Source organism: Cervus elaphus, chromosome 25 (assembly GCF_910594005.1).
Source record: "Cervus elaphus chromosome 25, mCerEla1.1, whole genome shotgun sequence".
NCBI lineage: Eukaryota > Metazoa > Chordata > Mammalia > Artiodactyla > Cervidae > Cervus > Cervus elaphus.
The window spans coordinates 62,280,333-62,302,977 of record NC_057839.1 but is presented as its reverse complement, the minus strand read 5'-3'; the positions used below and the strand labels follow the sequence as shown (position 1 = coordinate 62,302,977).

General features: G+C 41.4%; 1 protein-coding gene across 2 annotated transcripts in view; it reads right to left on the bottom strand.

Moving 5' to 3' along the window:
• CTNND2 (catenin delta 2) overlaps positions 1–22,645 on the bottom strand; it is a 1,061,406-nt gene that overhangs the window by 238,360 nt on the left and 800,401 nt on the right. For both annotated transcript variants that reach the window (XM_043887623.1, XM_043887624.1), the window contains exon 11: positions 4,003–4,216. In XM_043887623.1, coding sequence (XP_043743558.1) covers positions 4,003–4,216 — 214 coding nt within the window. The remainder of the gene's footprint in view (positions 1–4,002; positions 4,217–22,645) is intronic.

Here is a 22,645-nt window from a genome sequence, read left to right as displayed (position 1 = left end):
CAAGACTCTGTGTCTGATGTTCTGTTCAACAACAGTGACAGAGGCCGGGTCCAGGACTCTCAGAAGGCAGAGAATAACGTAAGAGAAACAGAGGGTTGGATGACCCTGAAGTTAAACTGGGTTGTTGTTGTTCAGTCACTAAGTCGTGTCCGACTCTTTGCAACCCCACGGACTATAGCACGCCAGGCTTCCCTGTCCTTCACTATCTCCCAGGGTTTGCTCAAACACATGTCTATAGAGTCAGTGATGCCATCCAACCATGTCATCCTCTGTCCCTCCCTTCTCCTCCTGCCCTCAATCTTTCCCAGCATCAGGGTCTTTTCCAATGAGTCAGCTCTCTGCATGAGGACTACTAAAATCCCGGATTTGCATAGCTCTGCAGGAGCCAATAGAACCGTAGCTTTCATAGCTCACTTTGGCAACTGACCACCGCTGGTGCTGAAGAGGAACATGAGTCTCTAAGCCTCTTGGAGCGGACTTTATTTGCCTTATTTGACTTTTGCTTCAGGCAGTGAAGTTAGCTTTGGCCTGATCTGCATCTGGATGCTCTGTCTAAATAGCGCTCAAGGAGTCTTGCAGGCCTCCAGGCGCCCTCAGGTGTCAGCCAGTGTGGACATGTAGAAGGCTTTGTGACCACAGACTGGGTGCAGCAGCAATTCCTTCCACGTGGGGTGCTCTCCTAGATGTTTTTCTCAAGTGGTAACTTGGCCAAGTGCTTCTTGTTTTTCAGTAGTATCCACCATAGCAACCCCAGAAACCAGGAGCTTCCGCAAGTCTAAATATTTCAACAACACATTTTTCTTTGAAAACAGTGAAACTCAAGCCTGAAGTTCAGCCAGGTACAATAAGGCCCTGACTCTGGAAAGATGTGAGTGCGTGCTAAGTCACTTCAGTTGTGTCCAACTCTGTGTGACCCCATGGACTGTATGCAGCCTGTGAGGCTCCCCTGTCCATGGGATTCTCCAGACAAGAATACTGGAGTGGGTTGCCTTCCCTTCTCCAAGCAAACTTCCTAACCCACGGATCGAACGTGCGTCTCTTATGTCTCCTGCACTGGCAGGCGGGTTCTTTAACACTAGCACCACCTGGGAAGCTCACCTCTGGGAAGACAGAGAACATCTATTCTAGAAGCAACCATTGCCATCTTGAATCCATTTGGCTCTAATGCTTGGACAGTGTCATGGCAGAAGACAGCACTTCTTCCAGGAGACAGTCTGGGCCACCAGCTCATGCTGCTGAAGAAACAGTGGGTTATGATATGATAGTGGGTGCAAACTCCTGTTCTTCTCAAAAAGGGGCAGAATAAGGCATCTGTTCTCTCTGTGTAACACACGCACCATCCTTCTTACAGCCACAACTTCATCAGGAGGGGAAATGTGCTGACATTCTGAAGAATTTTTCTGCCTTGATGTTTTCAAATGGAGCTCACATAGCAATTCTGGATGTTGCTCAGGGGCACACAATGGGTGACATCCAGCATCTTCAGAAGCAGTGCTGAAGACCCAGGAGTAGCCAGCCATCCTGTCCTGCATGGCGGCTTCAAGCATCCCTAGGAGCACAGGGCGTGCTGCGGTGGACGGTCTCGTGGGACCGCACACGGCTGCGTATCCTTTCTGATTGAAGCCGTCAGTCACTCACCCTTCTCCATGGAGCTGCGTTTCTTTGGCAATGAGCGAAGCCACCACAGAGAGTGCTTCTAGGTAAGGGATTTGTGTTGGAGCAAATTCAAATTTTAGTTAAATCCAATTCTTTTCAAATCATGAACTGAAAGCGCAGGTATGCAGGAGGGTGCTCCCTTGGTTGTGTTGGCCTCATACACCCACTGTGCTTCCCAGGTGGTGCTAGTGGTAAAGAACCTGCCTGCCAGTCCAGGAGATGTAAGAGACACAAGTTCTATCCTTGGGTCGGGAAGATCCCCTGGAGGAGAGCATGGCAACCCACTCCAGTATTCTTGCCTGGAGAATCCCATGGACAGAGGAGCCTGGCGGGCTACAGTCCATAGGGTCACAAAGAGTCGGACATGACTGAAGCAGCTTAGCAGCAACATACATCCATTAGCTTGGTCGTAAGGCACAGAGGCATCCACATTGAGTTCTTTCTCTTACAGGCATTTCCAGCTGAAACACAATTCATGACAATAAAGGCAGGTGGGACTTCCCTGGTGCTCCAGGGTCTAAGACTCTGCCCTCCCAATGCAGGGGATGCAAGTTCAGTCTGTGGTCAGAGAACTGGATCCCACATGCTGCAACTAAAGATACCCACAGCAAAGACTTGACAGCCAAATAAGTAAATTTCTTTTTTAAAGAAAACAGAGCCAAGTGTTAATAACTATAACAGCAGGTTGTATTTTTATTTTTTAACCCACTCCGAACTATCCTACACATCATAATATGTGCAAAAGGAGTTTGTCCTTCTCTGATCACGTGAGCCCATGTTAGTTCAGTGTGAAAGAGTACTATCATAACACAACAACCCTTCACAACACTTTTTTCCCCCACAAAGACAATCTTCCACTTAGAGAAAGACAAAACAAAAGAAAAGGAAAAGAAAAAACAGAAGGAAAAAAATATGACCGTCTAGTTCTAATTTAACTAAGAACATAAAGTAGATGTGCCCATGATGTTAAAGGATGCTAAGTTAAAGACAATATGCTGAAGCTGGGAGTCTTGACCCAAGAATGAACAAATATTTATGACTCTAGCTTCGGTAATGTATTTTCTTAAATGAACAAGTGCACATATGCTTATGAGCATAGTTTCAGGAAAATTTTAGCGTCAAGACAGAAGGTCAGTGGAATTGTGGGTACGTAAAAGATCCTTTTTTGAGAATCAATCTTGCAATCCACCTGACAAATACCTGCTTGAAGGAGTAAAAATGTGTGCATAATATGTGCAACAGGAGTTTGTCCTTCCCCAACCATGTCACCCCATGTTAGCTCAGTGTGAAACACCACTATTATAACATGACAACCCTTCACAACACTTTTTCCCCCCACAAAGACAATCTACCACTTAGATAAAGAACAATCCAAAGAAAAGGAAACAAAACATGAACCAAAAGTGAAATATCCCAAAGAAGAGCAACAGCAGTATGCATACTGCATACATAACATATATATACTACATACCAGGTAGGCCAAAATGTTTGTTCAAGTTTTTCTGTAACATCTTACAGAATATACATAAAACTCAATATATAAAAACCTGGAAGAACTTTTTGGCCAACCCAGTATAATGAGAAGAATGATGTGAAATTCCATACTGAGGTCGCCAATATCCTTAGTCCCCTCAACAAGTAAAACTTCACATTTAAAAGTGAGAGGCAATAGTAAACGACTAATGTTTCCTATGTCCATATGTATTCCATGAAGGTATGTGTTAAAGGCTTTACATAATCTCATGGATTAATCCCATGGCTTTATGAGGTAGTATAGTTGTCATAACTGTGTTCATTTCTTGAAACTCAAAAGTCCTATGCTCATGGATAAGGCTTTTTCTCATGATCACTTTAGAAAGAAAACTGCTTAACCAACCTGTAATATTATATAAATTGGGGCTTTCACTAAGCATCAATATTTTACTCAAGAAATTAACTGCTAAGGACAATAAGCTTTCTGCTGCTAAGCACAGTATTATCTACCTTATTACCAATAACTCAATGCCTTGGCCTTTCACCACTTATGATTAATGTCATTCTAATGATGATTCAGGGGTATGTTAAGATATCAGTACTTAACCAAGTGACAAAGACTGAAAGGCAGTCAAAAAATCTTAGGAGGGTCATGTTTACTGGGTGCTAATTATTTAACATGACGCATCTACCAGCATGACATCTGATACCCTTTTACTTAAGTCTGTCATTTGCAAACATGCAAATATTTATTCCCAGGATGGCTGGTGTGATTAGCCCTTGGACAGGCTGGGACCATTACACTTGGCTACCGTGCAGGATGATGGGAAATTCATCGAGAGCGTCAGCCATGCTGTTACTAAGAATTCTGACCTGTGACCAACTCCCGGATCTCCAAGTCGGTGGTCTTGCGGAGCAGCCTCACCAGGGCTGGGATCCCACCGCAGTTCTTCAGGGCGATTTTGTTGTCATCATTGGCCTTCCCGTACACCAGGTTTCTCAAGGCGCCACAGGCACTACGGTGGACTTCAGTCATCCGATGGTCCAGCAAGTCCACCAGGAGCTGGATGCCCCCTTGTCTCCTTATCTGGAGAAGTGAAGGAGAGAGGGTTTTACTACTTAAATCCCAGTGGGTTTTTCATATGAGGTCATTGCTACAATTCACTGCACTGAACAGAAGGCCTTTTGCAAAGTGAAAAGAAAACAAATTATTCTTCTCTTTAGATTCTATTGCTTTTACTTATTTTCATACCCTCCTGATAAAAATTCAAATGCATTTCAAGTCGTAGAATTTTGAAATGATGATTTTAACCTCCTAATGGGTGTTCTCTCTATAAAAATATGCTACATACTCAGGGTGTGAAGCAGTCAGACGGGCAAAAGGATCTCACTCCTAAGACTTATGAAACGTAACCACTGTCTTAAAGGGCTGCAGGACTGAGGTACCAATGTGAAAATTATGTGGAATAGGGAGATGCTCCCAACCTTTCCAAGGAACCAGAAGCCAAATGAGAAAGCAGAAGTCATACAAGGCTATTCATCTGAGAAGACCTGGAAAATAAGGACGTCATTCACAATGACACTTGGTCTAGACACTAGGACCAAAGTATGTTCTGCTAAACTTAGGCATTTGACTAATAATAAAAAAAAAATAACATTTAATCTGGGTGGTTTTCTAATCAAAGAAAATGTTTTATTGAGTAAATGAAGAAAAAACTTTGCAATATGTTCCTAGATGGGTCTTCTCTTGGCTGCTGCTGCTAAGTCTCTAAGTGGCTGAGTCATGTCTAACTCTTTGCGACCCCATAGACTGCAGCCCGCCAGGCTCCTCTGTCCATGGGATTCTCCAGGCAAGAATACTGCAGTGGGTTGCCATTCCCTCCTCCAGGGGATCTTCCCAACCCAGGGCCTGAACCTACGTCTTTTATGTCTCCTGCATTGTCAGGTGGGTTCTTTACCACTATCGCTTCCTGGGAAGCCCCTTGTCTAATTTCTAGACCCGTTTTAAAATCTGAACTGCAAACAAACTGTCTAGTTAACATATGGACCATTTCATGGAGTTTTCATTGGCAGAGCTGTATATGAATATTGCTGCATTTGGAAAAAGAATATATACAACTCACTTATATTCTTTTCTTTTATAACTTCAGTATCCCTTAAGGGTCGAAGAGTTCTAATTTGGCATGAATGAATATAATCTGGCACCTTTCCTATTTGGCTTTCTTTCTTTTTTTAATTTTTGGCTGCACCAAGCAGCATGTGGCGGGGCCTTAGTTTCCTGACCAGCGAGTAAACTCATGCCCCCTGCAGTGGAAGCATGAAGTCTTAGCCGCTGGATCACCAGGGAAGTCCTCCTACTTAGTTTTCTGATTATAAAAAACTCATTCATCCCACAGATGAGCAGGGACACAGGGCTAGATCCCTGGGACTCGTTCAAATCTTCTCAAATGCCATGTTGTCTACAAGGCTACTGCAACCACACTATTTAAAATTGCCATATGAACCACACCATGTCCCTAACCTAGCAGGCTTTTTTCACCTTAATCTATTACAGAATCTTTCATAGTCCTGCTGGGCCCTAACTTCTTTATTATGTTTCTTGTGATTGTCCGCCTTCTGCTAGAATGTTCATTCTTGGAAGGCAAGTCTCTTTGCTTTGTTCATTGATAGATCCCCATCCTAGGCCAAGTGTAATGCCAGGCGCATAATAGAAGCTTGATAAGTATCTGAATAAATGGCGGGGGGAGCATGTACTACTTGTTACAGCAGCATTTCTTTGTCAGGTGAGCTGATATCAGCTTTTAAAGAGGGAATAATATTCTTCCTTGAAGGGAAAAAAAAAAACAAAAAACAAACTTGTGAACATCTCAGAATGTCTCCAAGGGGCCAATGCATCTCTTTTGAAACCAGTTTACAAAAAATGAAGGCAGGCATCTCACACACAAGATGGACCATCTCATGATTCAGAATATGCCTGGAGGAGTTATTTTTATCCATTTATCCAAATGAAAGCAGAGAAAGCTGAAATCCTCCCAGAATCCATGGATTCGAAGTTCCTAATTTAGAAAACACAAGTGTGGGAATTACACCGCCAGTGAGATCAGGACCAAAGACAGAGGAGACGACCACATACCTGCCACCCTCCCCCGCCCCCCTGCCTCTGCCGCAGAGGGGTCAGGGTTGCAGAGACAGGTACTTATGTCCCTGAGGTGCCCTACAGTCTGCGGCAGTGCCAGCATGGGGAGAAGTGGCTAAAAGGATCACTGAGAAATTATGCAGAATTTCTCACAGAAAAAACTAAGAAAGGTTAAAAAAAAAACAACTTTCCCCAACTTACAGTTTTACCCTGGTCCTGCTTGGCTTTCCATTCATCTGATAAATACTTATAGATTTCAAGAGAGATGAAATCTATCACTATATACATATGTTCCATACATACATCTGAGCTTTAAAACACCCATTTATTCACATTTGTATGAAAAGTGTGTCTTTTTATTGATATGTCATTTTATTGATATGTGTGTCTTTGAATGTGTGTACTTTACAAATTATCTAGGTTTAACTCTTTTAATAATGATGAAGCTATTGTAAAAGAGGTAATAGAGCCATTCATACAATTCATTGATTGCTTAAGCATAAAGCAAACAGTAGTAAACCTATCTCTCTCTCTACCTTAGCTAGTCTGTATGTCATAGTTAAGATTCCTTATTTCCCATTCATATAACTTCATGAATTAAGCTATTAAAATATTATTCCAAAGATTTAAAAGGGAAAATGAATTCAAAGTGAGGGCAATAGCAATTCTTAATGGTATCATGAGACAATGATGTTTTCAATGTGACCCTAATTAATGCCATATATCCAAATGTATAATGATATCTTCAATTTTATTTTAATCTATTTAGAGCAACACAAGTGAGATGATAAACTTTTTCATTTGCTCTTATTTTGAGGGTCACTGGATCATCAACACTAAAAAAAAGAGAAAACAAAACTCATCTTTTCTCAGGGTTGAATATTATCTAATAAGAGAGAGCCCTACTTCAGTTTTCTGAAGCCAAACGTCAGTCAGAGTTGACGTTCACACATGTGAAATGTGATGGTACTTGGTTCTGCCTCCCGCCTACATGCACTCCACTCCCAGCAGGACCAGAAAAGGAGCCATGGGGCAGACTTTCAATTTTCTTGCAGGGTCTTCCTTCCCTGCAGGACCTCTGGGTGGGGTGGACAGGTCTGCATGCCGCCTTCTTCACTTCCCTTCTGCTTTTCTCCTGGGTCCTCCCTCCCCTCCACTTGTCCCGGCATCCAGTTTTTCTAGTTTCTTCTTGTTTCCAACCTTAAACTCTCATAAGGCTCCAAATAAACCCACTGCAAACATTAAGACAGTACAACTCTTTTCAAAAGATGATCAGGGGAAAGTCTCTTCTTTGAAAAGGCACCTTTATCTCCTCTCTCACTAAATGGCCAGCGATCTATTTTTCTTTAATTCTCCCCATCAGTCACTTCACATCCAACCAGGTGAGGCCCTGGTTTGGGTCCACACAGTATCATTTGAGACCAATGTACCCTTTCTTTTTCCTCCCTTCATCATTATGCAGAATTTCTCACAAGTCAAATCTTAAAGGGAATCCAGGTTTAATATGACTGAAACAAAGTTAACAAAATACTATATAATATTATATCCAATATGCATGAGATATAAGAATATCAAATCCACTAGAAGGATGCCAGTCATATGGTAGTGAGCCAAAAATTATTTATCAGATGAATGAAAGAACGCTACAGTGCTTATCATTTATTGGTTTCCTTCTCTTTTTAAAAAATATTTTTAGAAAGATGGTATACCTTTAAAGCAGTTTTATGTTCACAACAAAATCTGGCAGAAAGAACAGAGGTTTCCCATATACCACTGTCCTTACACAGGTACAGCCTCCTCCATTATCACCATCCCCACAAGAGACACACATCTGTTAAAACCTGTGAACCTACACTGACACACCATCATCACCCGAAGTACGCAGTTTACATTAGGGTTCACTCTTGGGTGTTGTATAGGTCTTGACAAAAGTATAACATGTGTCTACCATTACAGCATCACATAGAATAATTTTACTGCCCTAAAAGTCCTCTTTGCTCTGCCTGCTCATCCCTACCCCCATCACCCCTCCTCCCTAATCTCTGGAGAAATCGCTGACCTTTTTATGGTGTCCATGGTTTTGCCTTTTCCAGAATGTCACAGAGTTGGGATCATCCAGTAAGTAGCCTTTTTTCAGACTGGCTTCTTTCACCCAGTCCACGCATTTAAGATTCCTCCATGCCTTTTCATAGCTTGACAGCTCATTTCTTTTTAGTAATGAACAGTATTTTACCGTCTAGATGTAACATATTGATCTACTCACCTACTAAAAGACACGTTGGTTGCTTCTGAGTTTTGGCAATTAGGAAGAAAGTTGCTGTAAAAGCTGCTATCTGTGTGTGAATTTCTGTGTGGACATAAATTTTCATCTTCTCTGGGTAAATACCAAGGAGAGCTGTTGCTAGGTTGTACAGTGAGAAGATGTTTAGTTTTGGAAGAAACCACCGAATGGTCTTCCAAAGTGTCTGTATCATTCTGCATTTGAATGAGAGTTTCTGTCGCTCCACACACTCACCATCACTTGGAGCTGTCAGTGATCTGCATCTTGGCCATTCTGTCAATACTAGACTGCACATGCATGTTTAGTTGCTCGGTCGTATCCCGATTCTTTGCAACCCATGGACTGTAGCCAGCCAGGCTCCTCTCTCCAAGGGATTCTCCAGGCAAGAATACTAGAGTGGGTTGCCACGCCCTCCTCCAGGGGGTCTTCCTGACCCAGGGATCCAACCCACATCCCCTGCGCCTCTCCTGCATTGGCAGGCAGGTTTGTTACTGCTGAGCCCCCAGGGAAGCCCCTGCGAGACCGCAGTTGTATCTTAATGTTGGGCTTCTTTCTCTTTTCATTCTGACTATGTGATTCCAATTTACTTACATTAATACAAACTATTAAAACAAACAAAAAAAAACTATCAATAATGAAATACATATAGGTCAACAATAGCTTGAACTGGATCTGGACTGAACAGATCTCATTTCCCACTTTTCCTGAACTTGACAGGAAATGACTGGGAAGTGCTTTTCATATACAACCTAATTAGACAATGTTAAATTTGTTTTAGTAAACAATTCTTTGATACACAGTCCACTTTAGTTCCTATGTCAATCACTCACATTTATTTTTCTGCTTAGCTGTGACTTCAGGAATTTAGATGGGGAGACCAGTGTATAAGAAGTAAGGAAGATGGAAGCTGATGAACCCTATACACAAAGGAAATAAAAATGAATTAACCAATCAAACGAAGCAAAACTATACCCTGCTGTCTGTCATTTTAGGTTGTTTACAAAGAGAACCTTCTTAAGCCTCATGTAGATAGTCTCTTGGGGATGAAAACTGGGATGCATGTGCAAAGAATCAGTAAAAGTTCACTCAGTTTGCACCAGGGAAGAATGAAAAGAGCTTATACACTTTTGCCATACAATCCACTGTTTTAAAAAGTTTTTGAACTTAACTCGGGGCCTACAATTATCTAAACATCATCCAGGAGTCAGATGTGGTTTTCTTCCTTGCCCTTCCAAGACGAGGCAGAATATATACAACCCTTTTAATTCAGGTAACAAATGGCTGGACAATTAAATTAAATACAAGGAAAATACAAGTAACACATCACCACTCGTTGCAAGAAAAACGAGGCCTCACTGTTTAATGGATCTAGAACTCTGAGCATTATCTGCATTTATTGAGAATAAACTATATTTACCAAATGAATTAGCTATTATCATTACACTGGTATCATCATCAATGAATGACTTAGAAAACATCCAAGTGAAGCAGCAGTTGTACATTCATGACAGGCTTCATAAAACTTTAATCATGATGATGATGTATAGGGGGTTGAAAAGTTAACAGGGGACAGAAATTCCTCATAGGAGGTACCTGTCTTCACGGAGAAAAAGACTTTTAAAAGTTGCTTTCTGAATTACTTCCCTCTGTGTAACAGGCTGTAGGTTCATTCAACTCACTAGAACGGGATGAATCTAGAGCCTCTTACACAAAGTGAAGTGATTCAGAAAGAAAAAAAAAAAGTTACCATATTTGTTTTATATATATACATATATTTCATATATATTACATATATATGGGATATAGAAAAATGGGCAAGGAAGGAGACATAGACAAAGAGAACAGACTTCTGGGCACAGCGAGGGAAGCAGAGGGAGGGGCGAGTTGAGAGCTTGGCACTGAAATATACACGTTACCGCGTGTAAACAGGACAGTTAATGGGAATTTCCTGTGTGATGCAAGGAGCTCAGCCTGGTGAGCCTTGGTGCCCGCGACAACCTAGAGAGGTGGGGTGGGGTGGGCGGGGAGGGAGGGTCAGGAGGAGAGGACATGTGTATACCTGGCCACTACAAATGGCACTTGCCAAGAGCATTGCCGGCGACCCAACAACGACAAGCGCCTCCGTGCAGACTGAACCGCACCCGTGCTGCTGCAGCTGCCACCTTCACCAGCCCCCGAGGGACTTCAGGGTGGAGTGAGGCCCTCCGTGCTCCAGGGCATCTGATGGAACAGGTCTTTAGATAGTTGGATATTTTCGGGAACTGATTTCAGGATCCCCATCCCTGCATCTCTTCCTATCCAGAAAAGCACGAAATCCCTTCATGGTGACATCAGCTCCTTATGACTAGCAGAAAACCTTTTGTAAAGTAAACATGTGATTGCATTGAACTTCCCCTTCACCAAAATTACCAAAATATCTAAGGTCACTCAGAGACTGACCTTCCCCCACTGCCTCTTTGGAGCAGTCTCTCTCAGCTACTTGAAGTGCTGTCTCCAGGGCTAGAGTCCTCATTTTGCCCCAAATCAAACTTACTACACAACTCTCAAGTTGGGCATCTTTTTTAGTCAACATACCTATGGTTGATTCATGTGGATGTATGCCAGAAACCAACATAACAAGGTAGAGCAATTATCCTCCAATTAAAATTAAATAAATTTAAAAAGAAAAAATTGCTTTGAGGATTCCAAGACCCTGAGAGCATAAGCTCTAAGTGTTCATGGCAACAAAAGAAATTGCCCACCTACTCTGCATTTAAAAGGGAGAGGAATTTGGAGCTAGAATTAAAAGAGGCTGGAGTAGCCTTTTGTTAACCTACTAGCTGGTGAGATAAGGACCTGCAACAGGTCAGGACCTGGGCATACATCTCTCTGCCTCTCTGGAGTCTAGTCCATTGGAAGCAAAATGGACGGATCTTTGGGCTTCTGTGTAAATGCTAAGTCGCTTCAGTTGTGTCTGACTCTCTGTGACCCCATGGATTGTAGTCTGCCAGGCTCCTCTGTCCATGGGATTCTCCAGGCAAGAATTCTAGAGTGGGTTGCCATGTTCTTCTCCAGGGGATCTTCCGGACCCAGGGATGGAAACCAAGTCTCTGATGTCTCCTGTATTGGCTGGCGGGTTCTTTACCCACTAGCACCACTTGTGCTTCTGGTTTAGTGCTAAGAGAAACTCAGCTGAATCTGAGATGCAAAGTAAATTTAAATACTAGTCTGCAGGACAACCAACACAGTAATTCCTCTGGCATGTCTAAGAACAGGTTTATAGAAAGCTGACTAAAAACAAGTCCTGTGGACTTCGTGACTTTGGTAAAATTCCGATTAACTATTATTTTCAATGGTGTTGGCTAGAAAAAAAAATTAATAGGTACAGTTGTTTAATATTCCTTATGAACATAGAAAAATTAACTTTCTCTACTTAAAAAGCTACTGGAAGATGCAAAGTTTGTGGACCTGAAACCAGAGGCTTAACCAGATGTAACTGAACCTCACCAGAAATGACAAGGTTGTCAGTTTGTAAAATATAAATACATATTTTACCTCAATGAGCTCCACCCCCGGTCTTTATATTACAGTCAGCTAAACAAGCAGGGTTTGTGTATAATTTGAGTTGATGCATGGACATGTACTTGCCTTTGAGTAAAACAGAAACACAGTTCTTCAAGGCTAATATCTTGCTTAGTCTTATGGTCGAAACTATTTTTGAGAATTTTGAGAGAAAATACCTCTCTCTCTACAGTTGTAGGAAATGATCTACTTTCTCCATTCAAGAGGTAAACCAAGATGGATTGTGTTTCTTTATATGTTTTAAGAAAGAGGGTCTATGTCAGTGATTGGTGGTGCTGACTTTGAAGCTGGAGCAAGTGGGTTCAAATCAATCCTCCTTCTCATAAAACCTATGTCCCTGGCGTCAAGTTTCTTAGATGTCTTCAAAACAAACGTAATGTGAACCGGTCTCATAGGGTTGTTTTCAGCATTAAATGAGATCTCAAATATGAATTGCTTAACAATGAGCTCAATAAACATGATCTGCCAGGAACTACCCACTGTGTCAACTTGTTAAAGGATCTTCTTAGCTGACTTATTGCCTGGTCAATATACGACTTAATAATACACTCGTACAACATATATGATACAATCAGTGAAAGGCATACAATTCAGAGATATAACTTCATCAATTTCATTGTGTATAAACAATATTGTCAAATATGTCATCATTCCAATATAATATACAACTACTAAGATTATACGGGATATGCTTGTTCTAAAGGGAACTGTGTGAATTACACTGGTCATGTGAAAAGTAGTATCCAAGTGTGTTGCATCATTATTGTTGCATCAAAAGTAATATCAAAGTGTGATATTTTGCTAGATGTATTTCCAGGGCAAGTACAATGAATTAATTAGCCTGTATTTGAAAAAGAACAGAAATGCAATAGTTTTTCCTGTTATAGTAACTTAATGGACCAGGAAAAAAAGGCATTCAAACAATTTTGAGGTGATACCAGTTCTTGGAAAAAGAGAATTTATTTTTTTTTCTAAAGCAGAATTATTAGGCAAAAAGAGAGAAGGCCTATGTCTTGGTTTTATTAACAAATTAGCTCTCATAAACATTAAAAACGTGACCAGTGTCAAAACCTACAACCAGAAGGTTCCAGCTTCATGTAGATTTTCCCAGACGCTACTCATGCCACAGTGAGGGACATGCAGGCGTTTTGGTTTTATCTCTGGGTCTAGCACAAAGCTCTTTGGTTTTTTAAACTGACATGGAATGGATAAAGAAATCTATAAATACATTATCACTGTTATTTAATTACCTTATTTTTCTAATCCAAAAGGCCCCCATATCCCTACTCTTTTTGTCACTCTGGGCATATTTCCAAGTCCAGCTCCCACCCCATTGAACTTTACCTAAAGACCATCTAAGAGGAACCTCATGAGAAGATAACAAAAGGAACATCTGGAAGGGGGGAATCTGAACAGTTTTTTCCTTTTCTACTACCTTCAATTTTAAGAGAAGTAGCCGATATTGTACTAGTTACATATTAGTGAAAGGTTCATATCTCTGGTTAAAGAACACTATTTTGCATCAAAATCTCTGAAAAGATCTATTTTAGAGCATTTTGAACTTTCACATTCTCATCACCATCACGATCCTATCATTTAAAGAGATAAAGGCAAGAGGGTAAACCCCTTTCTTTTGGTTTGAATGTGAATCATTACTATACTCAGCAATATATTTTACAGGACACTTTAAGAGGAAAAAAAGAACACCTGAATCATTGCAAATAAATTACATATACCAGGGTCCTTGGCCCTTAGAATTCCCCTCTTGTTAACTGCGATCATGAGCAGAGAAGTTTCCTAGATGTTCCCCAATAGCAGAATGAAATAGTCTAAGTGGACGAAAAGCTGGCAGTGGGGTTCTCTACTGAAAACTTTGCAGCCACCAGTGAAGAGGGTAGGAGGTCAAAGGGGTCTCAGAGCTGTCCATCTGGAGGCTGGGAGCCGACGTCCTCCACAAACACTCCTGGGCACTCAGAATAGCTGCGAGTTTCAACATTATTCTGCAAAAGCACTCAGGAAAGGCCCCCTCTTTTCTTTTTTAACAAGCGAGAGTTTTAAGTGATTCCACCCATTTCTTTTCTAAAGACACCATTCGGACACATTCAACTTGTTCCAAATATGCCTAAGGGTTTACATTACCTGACATAAGTTCTGAGCTGTCCTTGCAGATACAGGGTACAATATCACAAAATCACTAGGGAGTGACAATTACAAAGAATGCCTCCAATAAAAGTCTCCCTTGTTCTGTTCCAAACTGAACTGAATTCAACATATTGTGAGTGACAGTGCTAAATTCAGACACTGTTCAGCATCTCAAAAGAGAATTTTAGATGAATGTACATAAATGTTGAAAACACACACCTGCGTAAAGCAGATGTATAACAACTAGTTAAAGATTGTCAAAAGATCTCAGAATGTGAAAATAGGAAGCCCACAAATATTGTGCCCAAAGTTTCAATAGTTGTAGAGACTGGACAGTCCCCTTTGACTAATGGTTATGGAATGCATAGTGTGTTCAGGTGCTGGACTCGGAGGTAACAATCCCCCCAATATTTGGGTAAATTTGTACCCCCAAATTTTGGGTACAAGAAGATGCACCACCATGTAACACACTGATGCCTACTCTTTCCCTTCAACCCTACTGTAGCCCACACGTCTGCAGAGGAATCAGAAATTAAAGAAACCAGCAAAGAAGCTATGGGATCATGTCAGTAGTGAAATACAGAGGCAGCTTTACCTCGGGTTGGACCAAGCAATTTTCTAGTTATGATCTTGATTCTTAAAGAAGACCCATCAAATTGCAGAAACTTTAAGCCCCTCAAAACCCACGTCTTCCCTGGTGATAAGAACCATCTAGAAGACAGAGAAAGAGAAAGAGGATAGAGCATGCAGGAAGGCATTGAACAGGGCTGATCAGGGTACCATGAGCAGGAAACATCTGGGCAGAGACCAGAAACGTGAGGGAGTGACGGAGGACCCCCAAGGAGGGGCAAGGAGGCCAGCGTGGCTGGAGTAGAGAGGAGGAGAGATGAGCCTGGGGGCGCAGCTGGGTGGTGTCACTCCAGGGCAGGGTCTGGGGGCTTCTGGTTAGGGTATTGGATGTACACTGAAGAAGATGGGAATGATGTTGACCTAATGAGTTTATTTGAAGACTGTTACACTGTATAGTTTGCCAGTTTTAAATTTCTGAAAATCAATGCAGCTGTTACTTCTTCCAGAAGTAATCCCCTCACTCCACTTCCCAAGGAGATTGGGAAGGGCATGAAACCAGCTTCCCTGGAGAGTCCTATACAGTGCAAAGCATGGCTAAATTCTAAAATGCTTGGTGAAGTCCACGTTTATGAAGTGGGTGACAAGCTACGGTAGGGTTGTAGGTGAAGAGCAGGCATCATTGTGTTAGATGGTGGTACATCTTCTTGGCCCTTAAATTTACCCGAAGATGGGGGGGCGGGGTGCCTGTTATTATTGTAACTTTTATTTTATGATCAGACTTGGACACTTGATGAACTCAGAATATTTTTTTTTTTTTTGAAGTCAGAATATTTTTAAATCACTGACTTTAAGGGAATGGGATGCTTGCAGGGGGCTTCCCTGGTGGCTCAGATGTGAAGAATCCACCTGCAATGCAGGAGACAGTTCAGTCCCTGGAATAGGAAGATCCCCTGGACAAGGAAGTGGCAATCACTCCTGTAATCTGGCCTGGAGAATTCCATAGACAGAGGAGCCAGGGGGGCTACAGTCTGTGGGGTTGCAGAGTCAGACACACCTGAGTGACTAACGCACACCTACACACTCGTGACAAGTTTCTGTAGCCAACAGCCCAGAATTCCCGCAGCTTACATGGATGGATCATGGCCATGAAGAGGGCTCAACAGTGGGAGGTGAGGTGTATGGGAGTCGAGGAGAGGAGCATGTGTCTGCAGACAACGCCTCCCAGAGGCGGAACACAGAAGTGCTGGGATTCAGATGAAGGGCCAGGCAGGGGGGTTGCACAGAAAAACCCCGTGAACAAGGAAAAGCTGACGATCTACGATCTGCAGACCCGCTCATGCTTTATGAGCAGAGTGTGCATAGGATGTTTTGGTGATGAGGCAAGAGAATTAACGTGATAGCATCAGAAAGGCCTTATGGATTATGCAGAGGTATATCCTGGTTACCAAACACCTTCTGACTCCTTTTCTGGACATGTATAGCATGTAACAGGCATGCTCGATTCCCTGCATCTCTCATCGTTTGTTTAAATTAAGTGTGATCTTCTTATTTTGCGAGCCTGGTGCTCTGTGCACCAACAAGGTAACCGGAGAAACCCATCTCCTAATTCTCCAGTTAGCTCTGCGCCCAGAGTCAGAGTGGACGTGCAGGTTCCCCGACGCCGAGTAAAAGGCAGAACTGTACGTCCCACCACTCAGAGGTCCCCATCCTTCAGGTTCAACCACTGTGACCGGCTCTTTTGAGAATTCACAAACCGGAACACATCAAGCTCATTTCCTCTCATGTTTCTCTTGAACACAAAGAAAGCTGTTACCAGGGAAATTCGTCTGCAACGTGGCATGTTGAAATACGAGTGATTCAATGATACTGATCAATAGATTCAGTGTTCCTCACCCTTCATTTTGTTCATCAGCCCAAGCAGAACATTTATATGACACTTGGATCTTGGTGTAGTAAGAAAACAGACTTGTTTGGAGCATCTGCGACCTTTGAAATTTGAAAAATTATGTACTAAGAAATCCCATCAAGCGCAAGGTACTGCAGCCTGAACCCGTGTGTCATCCTCCATGAAGAAACAGACTTTATCCTAGGCGTCACCTGAATGGCTATCTCAGAAATTCTGGCAGCATGACAACTGTCCTAATAATTTTTGTAAGGTGGTAGTATGAAATCACACCTATGTCTATAATGTTATATACATATATGTTATACTGCACACACAGAGTAATATACAACAAATATTGTTGTCATTTAGTCATTAAGTTATGACTCTTCTGCATGCAACCCCATGGACTGCAGCCCGCCAGGCTCCTCTGTCCATGTGATTTCTCAGGCAAGAATACTGGAATGGGTTGCCATTTCCTTTTCCAGGGGATCTTCCTTGCCCAGGGATCACATCCGGGTCTACTGTATTGGCAGGTAGGCTCTCTACCACTGAGCCACCAGGGAAGACCCATAATAAATACAGATACCAATAAATACATATGTATAAACAAATAAGTACACACCTATATATACACGCATACCTACAAGCAAACCTCATTTTATTGCGTCAATACTTCAGTTTACTGTGCTTCTTAGATACCGTCTTTCATGAGTTGAAAGTTTGTGGCAACCCTGTGTTGAGTAAGTCTACAGGCACTATTTTTCCAATAGCATTTGCTCACTTCATGTCTCTAATGCCACATTTTGGTAATTCTTGCAAAATCTCAAACTTTTTCCTTATTATGATATTTTTTATGGTGATGTCTGATCAATGATACATTGCAAAAAGCTTATGACTTGCTGAAGACACTGGCTAGCACTTTTTAGCAATAAGTTATTTTTTAATTAAGGTATGGTCATTGCTTTTTTATGTATAATGCTATTTCACATTTACTATAATTTTTATATATAAAACAAAATTAAAAAAAAAAAACTTGTGTGACTTGCTTTACTTTGATGCTCAATTTATTGTGGGGGTCTGGAATCGAATCCATAATATTTCTGAGCTACATCTGTACGTATATATTTATAAGGGAAAGCCATTCAGATATGTCTCCTTTCATTTCTCCCACCAACATGGGATGAATTCAGTTCTCTCAATTATTTTAGTACCATTTACATTTCATAGCATTGATTTTTCTTGTTTTTATAACTTATCAATTGTGAGTTCAAAGGACCTACTCAGTAGGCATTCTACTTTTTAATAAATAAAAGCCACAGAGATTGAGAACATTATTTCTCTAAATTAATAATTTCAGTCCAAAGATCTTCATTCCTGGAATATACCAGATTAAATGATGCTTTTGAACTGTGGTGATGAAGAAGACTCTTGAGAGTCCCTTGGACTGCAAGAAGATCAAACCAGTCAATTGTAAAGGAAATTAGTCCTGAATATTCATTGGAAAGATTGATGCTGAAGCTGAAACTCCAATACTTTGGCCACCAAAGTATTGATGTGAAGAACTAACTCCTTGGAAAAGACTCTGATGCTGGGAAAGACTGAAGGCAGGAGGAGAGGGGGATGACAGAAGATGAGATGGTTGGATGGCAACTCAACGTACGTGAGTCTGAGCAAGCTCTGGGACTTGGTGATGGGTCAGGGAAGCCTGGTGTGCTGCAGTCCATGGGATTGCAAAGAGTCAGACAAAATGGAGTGACTGAACTGAACTGAACTGAAATGACTAGAATACCAATTTGAAATAATGCAGTGTTCTGATTTTACTCTATTTTCAGCTTTTAGCTCACTGCATAGTTTATCAATACTCTTTTTAAAAAATCTTGAACATATAAAATACCAGGTTAAAAAAAATTTATGTCTTATTCATTGACTTTCTAATTATGCATTTAAAACATGCTAGATGTATAAATATCTTGGTTTGCAATTTTAATTCTTTAAGAATTTTCAAGTGAATTATGTGTGCTATTGCATACATTTTTTTTTTTTTTTCCAGACCAGGAGGAAAGTGATGGCTATATACTCTCTCAGTTTTTAAGGGGCTGGTGGATTTGGAGCACTAATAATGAAGCAGGGACTTTAGGGAGAATTCAGCTTTGCTTTAAAATTTTGCACACACAGTAGTCAGAATCCACTCAACCTGCTAAGCCATCAAAAACAGCACATCCCGCCCTTCCCCATCCCTCCTCTCTTGGCCCACCTTCCCTTCTCTAGAGTCCTCCTTTGCTCTCATTCATCACCCAGTACATTTCATATTCTTGTAGGCTGATTTTCTGCCCCACTCCCACCCACAAAGATATGAGTCGGTGAGAGCAGAGATCTCACCGATGTGTTCAATACCGAATCCCCAGGGCTGAGAGAGGTACTTGGCACACAGGTGATCCATATCATTTTGACAGAATGCAGTTTCAGCCATGAACTTTGAAATTTTGAAAGAAAGCCCAATTTTCACAGTCCATCCTTCAGGAGAAATATCATGTGCCAAGCAAACTAGTTATTACTCAGGAACAAAGACTTCCAGTGCCTAAGAAGAGATCTTAGTACCTTAGAATATGATCTGACTGTGAATATAATGACATTGGTCTAGCATATGTTATGCACATTTTAAAAATATTTTTCTTATAACCTTATCTTTTCACTTCACTGAGAGTACTTTTCCCTACAAGTAAAAGCCAACACTATGTATAAAATGCTTCTGTGCTACATACACCTGTGTCTTGTTTATAGGCGCCAATGCTGAATATATTAGCTAATTATAGATATGCAGATTTCTTGTTTCCTTTAATGCAAAAAAAATACATAAAAGCATGTGAAATAGTGTACAACTCAAGCCCATGATTGAATATCCAATTTCCATTAGATGAACTTGGGCTAAATGGTAAAGAGACAGATAAAAGTCAGAACAATAAGGAAGATTATTCATAATTCAAAATCTTCACATTCTGCTGTCACTCTTCAGGGCTTAAGACACTAAAATGGAAAAATCTAAATTGCAAAACAAATTATCATCTATTGATTCATTTCTCAGGGTACTTATTGCAGAAAAATTAAATCCAGTGCCTGGAAGACTAGCAAAAATGGGGAAAATGTTAGCTTTGGAAATTCTGAGATAATATGAAAAACTGTGAAATATGTATTAATATAGATATTCACACTTACAGGGGTGGGGATCTAGCAAGTTTGAAAGACAAAATTAAGAAATATTAAAATATTTCAAAGGGAATTTTCACAACAAGATCTGGCACCTGCCTGACATATGACTCTTGAAAGTCCCCTGGACTGCAAGATCAAATCAGTCAGTCCTAATTCAGGAAATCAACCCTGAATATTATTCACCAGAAGGACTGATGCTGAAGCTAAATCTCTAACATTTTGGCCACCTGATGTGAAGAGCTGACTCATTGGAAAAGACCCTGATGCTGGGAAAGAGCAAAAGCAGAAGAAGGGGGCAGAGGATGAGATGGTTAGATAGCATCAACAACTCAATGGACATGAATCTGAGCCAACTCCAGGAGATAGTAAAGGACAAGGAAACCAGGAGTGCAGCAGTCCACAGGGTTGTAGAGTCAGACACGACTCCGTGACTGAACAACAACATCATATTAATAATGCACTTGCTTTTAAGACCTTGTGGCCATCAGGATGAAAATGACGTGATAAGGCCAACCGAGTCACAGGGAAAAGCCATGTTAGTGGGAATCCAGAATCTTATCTGTAGGCAGAGAGCGCCTCAGAGCAGGAGGTGACCAGGCACCTTCAGTCAGAGGTGTGACTTCCCAGGGTTTCTTTGCTCTAATATGTTATGTAGGCAGAATAACGCCACTATCCCACCCCAAAGATGTCTGCGTCCTAATCCTGAAGCCTACGAATTGTACACTCCAGGGCAAAGGAGAATGAAGGCTGCAGACGGAATTAAGGCTGCCGATCAGTTGACCTTAAATTAAGGCTGCTGATCAGCTGACCTGAAAGAATTTAACCGGGTTGTCTGGGTGGACCCAGTGTCTTCATGAAGCTCTTTTACATAGAGGAAGAGGGAGATAAAAGAGTCAGAATCAGGAAGATGGCAGCATAAGGACTCGCAGAGCTACCAGTGTCCTTGAAGATTGAAGCAGCCATAAACCAAGGAATGTGAGAAGCCTCTAGAAACTGGAGAACGTAAAAAAATGGGGTTCTTCCCTAGAGCCTCCAGAAAGAGATGCATGCCTGGATTTAAGCCCAGTGAGACCAAGTTTGTCCTTCTGAACTCTGGAGCTATTAGGTAATGAAGTTATGTTCTACTAAAGCACCAAGTTTTAATGCACTAAGAAGTATTTAAAGCACTAAGTTTTAATGCCTGCAATGCAGGAGACCCAGGTTCCATCCCTGGGTCGGGAAGATCCCCTGGAGAAGGGAATGGCAACCCACTCCAGTATTCTTGCCTGGGAAATCCCACGGACAGAGGAGTCTGGTGGCTACAGCCCATGGGGTTGCAAAGAGTCAGACACGACCGAGCAGCTGACACAGAGCACTAACTCAGAGGTATTAACAATTTGTTACAGCAGCAACAGGAAGCCTATACATAGGTGGACTCAGTCCATCTATTGTCGATAGATTGTCGATCTATCACGTGTTCATGAGCAGCCCTTCAGGCTTCACTGCTTCTATCAGACCACTTGTGGGTAGCACAGAGCTGCTCTGTCCATCTGTTTCCAATGCCCAAGTTACTGTCTGTACAGTGAGGACCAACATATAATCTGCTGACCAATCACTGGGGCTTATTCTTTGGCTAAGGTGTATCTCGATCACGTGGACAAATTTAAGTCTGGAAGGACCAAGGCAATCTCGTATCTCTCTGTATAAAGAAGTATCAAGAATAGGGCTTCTTCACTCTGCCCAATTTCGTGACTCAATGGCTAACCCACTGGCTGCTTTCCACTGTGTTACGTGATCCTCTCTTCAGATAACTTCAATGAGGAAGGACAGAGAGAGTCTTCCTAATGCAGCAGGTTGCACACCAGATGGTCGACCCCATCTATACGAGAAATGAATGACCCACTATAAAATTGTATCTTTTCAGATGATCATTCAGAAAAACACAAGAGATTTTGTTGTTGGAATGATCTTCAAAAGCAACTCCTTTCCCTTCTTTCCTTTTCCTTCTTTCCTGATGGAATATGATAATATCCCCAGATATGAGATATGATTTTCCCCAGGACCCCAGGAGTTCTACCAAATATTATGTTTCTTATTCATTTCAGGGCGGCCTCAGGGGAATATTTTTCATCTGTTGAAAAATATTCCTGATTCTTCAAATATTTCCTATTGGGTCATTCCTCATAATTCTGTAATTTAGAAGCCCACTTCACTTTGTCATGAGTCACCCTAGTTCCAATTCTGTTGGCCTTCTCTTTTATAGGCTTGATAATCATTACATCATCAAAGTCATATATCAGAGTATCTTTTATCATCAGTAAATGCAAGTCCCTGACAGGAATTTTGGGCACGGGTAAGGGAATTAACATACCTGAGTACGAGAAATGTGACAATAAACTGTATGATCTCTTGGGTGAAGGTCAATTGAGATTGGCTTTTTCTCAGAAATCGAAATTGGGGGAAACAAAGAATTGCACAGACTGATGGAAACACTGAAATTCCCCGGTGCCCAATGAATTGTCTTATTAGCCTGAACTATATTGGATAATGTCAAAGCCATAGGGAGAACACTCTATTTAGACCCTAGTAATCTATAAAGCCAATGAAGAAAAGCTGACTCCTTTGGTCAAGCAGGTCCTTTGTATAAAGAGGTATTGGGAGCCAGGGACCAGTTCCTAGCACCTCCTTTGCTAATATAGATACCACCAGCACCTCTCTGGAAAATCTATATTGTTATAGCTTTGAACATGTTGGA